The sequence below is a fragment of the Populus trichocarpa genome, chromosome 11 (genome assembly GCF_000002775.5).
Source record: "Populus trichocarpa isolate Nisqually-1 chromosome 11, P.trichocarpa_v4.1, whole genome shotgun sequence".
Taxonomy (NCBI): domain Eukaryota; kingdom Viridiplantae; phylum Streptophyta; class Magnoliopsida; order Malpighiales; family Salicaceae; genus Populus; species Populus trichocarpa.
The window spans coordinates 5077570-5079906 of NC_037295.2; the positions used below are offsets into that span (position 1 = coordinate 5077570).

At 37.1% G+C, this 2337-nt stretch overlaps 1 protein-coding gene across 1 annotated transcript; it reads right to left on the reverse strand.

The window, feature by feature from the left end:
* Positions 1–436: 436 nt before the first annotated feature.
* LOC18103099 (rac-like GTP-binding protein RAC13) lies at positions 437–2337 on the reverse strand. The gene is made up of 7 exons (XM_006377384.3): positions 2027–2337; positions 1841–1928; positions 1566–1675; positions 1380–1443; positions 1097–1161; positions 959–1024; positions 437–816 (listed from the first exon to the last, which is right to left on the reverse strand). The coding sequence occupies exons 1-7, from the start codon at positions 2123–2125 to the stop codon at positions 718–720; spliced, it is 591 nt and encodes a 196-aa protein (XP_006377446.1). The 5' UTR covers positions 2126–2337; the 3' UTR covers positions 437–717.

A 2337-nucleotide genomic window follows, 5' to 3' on the forward strand; every position in this document is an offset into this window, starting at 1 on the left:
TTTGAATCTCACACCCCAATTAGCCAGATCAATAAGCCAGAACTCAGAACCCCCCACCCCACCCCACCCACCTCCCGAATAGCTTTTCTTTTTAGTTATTATTAAAGATAAGCATTGGATTCAAGTAATTGACTGTATATTTACCCTCTTAAAAGAAAATGCCAAAGGTACTTGAGAGGTAATAAATCTCTAACATTCCCTGAGCCTGGAGACTTGGCACCGTTGCCCAAGCAGGCCGACTCAGGATATGAGCTGCTATCTCGTTAGAACACGGATGCGGTTTGACTTGGGTTTAAAATTCTTTGGGTATTGTCGCTTTATTGCTACCAAAACCAGAACCTTTGGCTGAGTGCCAACTCCAAAACTACGTGAACAAGCAGCCTTGCTGATTTCAATAATTGTTCTTATATCATCGTTTATACTTGATGCTCTCATATGAATCATATCAACCCTTTCTCATGGCAAGGCATGAGCAATAGATTTATAGCTTAATGCAGAACAATCTAGCCAATGGTTACAGGAAAAAGGAAAAAAAAGGGAACAAAATTGAACTGATGTACAAAACTCATATTACAACTTTAGGCATTGAAGTCCTCCCTGTGGATGTTACATAGCTCCAAAGGGAACTCACTTGTAAAATAAGTAATTCAATAAAAATGGACTGTATTCCTTCGAAAAATTTAGTAAAGCAAATTCATGGCATGAAATTGAAAGGGGCTAGAGGAAAGCACATGTTCTTTGCTTGCGGGGTTTCTTTTTTGGTTTTGGTGGCCGCAAAGCAACCTTTATTGCAGCATCAAACACAGTCTTCACATTCTGAAAAGCAAGGATCAAGAAAGAATTACAATCTTGAACACTTTAAGAGGGTTTTTTTTTCCTTTTATGATATGCTGTAGATGATTTAAGATAATGCTCGCCTCTTGAATTGAGTTTTAATATATCAAGTATATCTATTTACCTGTTGTGTTTTGGAACTGCATTCTATGTAAATTACAGCACCGATCATTTTCTTCAATTCTTCACCCTGCACATCAATCTCATATTTAGGAAGTCAACAGTTAAAGGAATTTCATAACTCTTAAGTTGGATGACATGCCTGAGCTGTTGTTATTGTTGTTGCTCCAGGATGATCAATTAAGTATTGCTTGTCTTCTCGCAAATCTGCAAGTGGATGGCAAAACTATAAAATCAGACGTGACAGAAACATTGGTGAAAGATCAGTTACGAACAACAAGTGACCGAGGAAACAACAAATACAGACGCAGATGCAAGACAAATTTACATTCTCTTGAGTCTTTTGAACATATATGCAAATGAATTGTCATTTACAAGAAAGTTTTCCAACCAAGATTGTTCAGGTTTATGATGGTATTGCTTACCAAGCTTGGTTCCTACAAGCACAATTGGCACATTTGGAGCATAATGCCTTAGCTCAGGTATCCACTGCTTAGTGATGAATACAACGATATCAGTCAAATTTCTATTTAGATGAGGGTGTTAAACTGAGAAAAGTTTTTAAAACATTTATGAGAACAAAAATGATTTTAGACCAGAAAGGAAATAACCTTTTTATAGATGTTCTCATAACTGGCCTTGCTAATGAGAGAGAAGGCCAGTAAAAACACATCAGCTCCTCTGTAACTCAGTGGCCTTAGCCTGTTATAGTCTTCTTGCCCTGCAATATGGCACAATTCATCACCCAAAGAATTCAAAAGGTATAACTTAAGAAAACTTTTATGGCATTCTTAACACAATTGAAGTCAGGTCAATCCAGAAACTACTCCAGATTGGCTATATGGATCCAATTCGCATCTCAATCAAGAAAATACAAGGAACTTACCTGCAGTATCCCACAATCCAATATTCACTGTACTACCATCTACCACCACATTAGCACTGAAGTTGTCAAACACTGTAGGAACGTAGTCCTACACAGAAAAAAGAAACAAGAGCACAATATAACATTGGAATTAATTTCATGCCTTCATATTGAAATAATCCATCACAGGGAAGAGTAAAAATGTACCGTTGGAAAGGTGTTGCTAGTATAGGAAATGAGCATGCATGTCTTTCCTACAGCCCCATCTCCCACAGTCACACACTTGATAAATCTTGCTGTACTCATTTTCTTGATCCCTAAGCCAAGCTGCTGCTACTCTTCATATGTTCTATTTCTCTGCTCTTACACATATATAACAAAATGTATAATAAGAAAAGAAGTAGCTTAAATACGAATATTTAAAGGGAGAGGCTGGCTTATACAACCTATGAGCCTAACATAACCCACTAGAGCAGTAACTCATCCAATTTAAAATGATTGTTGCAAAGCTTTTCTTT

Excerpts from the sequence above, each read along its gene's own strand:
- LOC18103099 (XM_006377384.3), bottom strand. The coding sequence starts at position 2,125 with ATGAGTACAGCAAGATTTATCAAGTGTGTGACTGTGGGAGATGGGGCT. Across the intron at positions 1,929-2,026 it reads CTAGCAACACCTTTCCAACG|GACTACGTTCCTACAGTGTT; the intron begins GTACATTTTTAC and ends TTTTCTGTGTAG. Across the intron at positions 1,162-1,379 it reads GCTTGTAGGAACCAAGCTTG|ATTTGCGAGAAGACAAGCAA; the intron begins GTAAGCAATACC and ends ATCCACTTGCAG.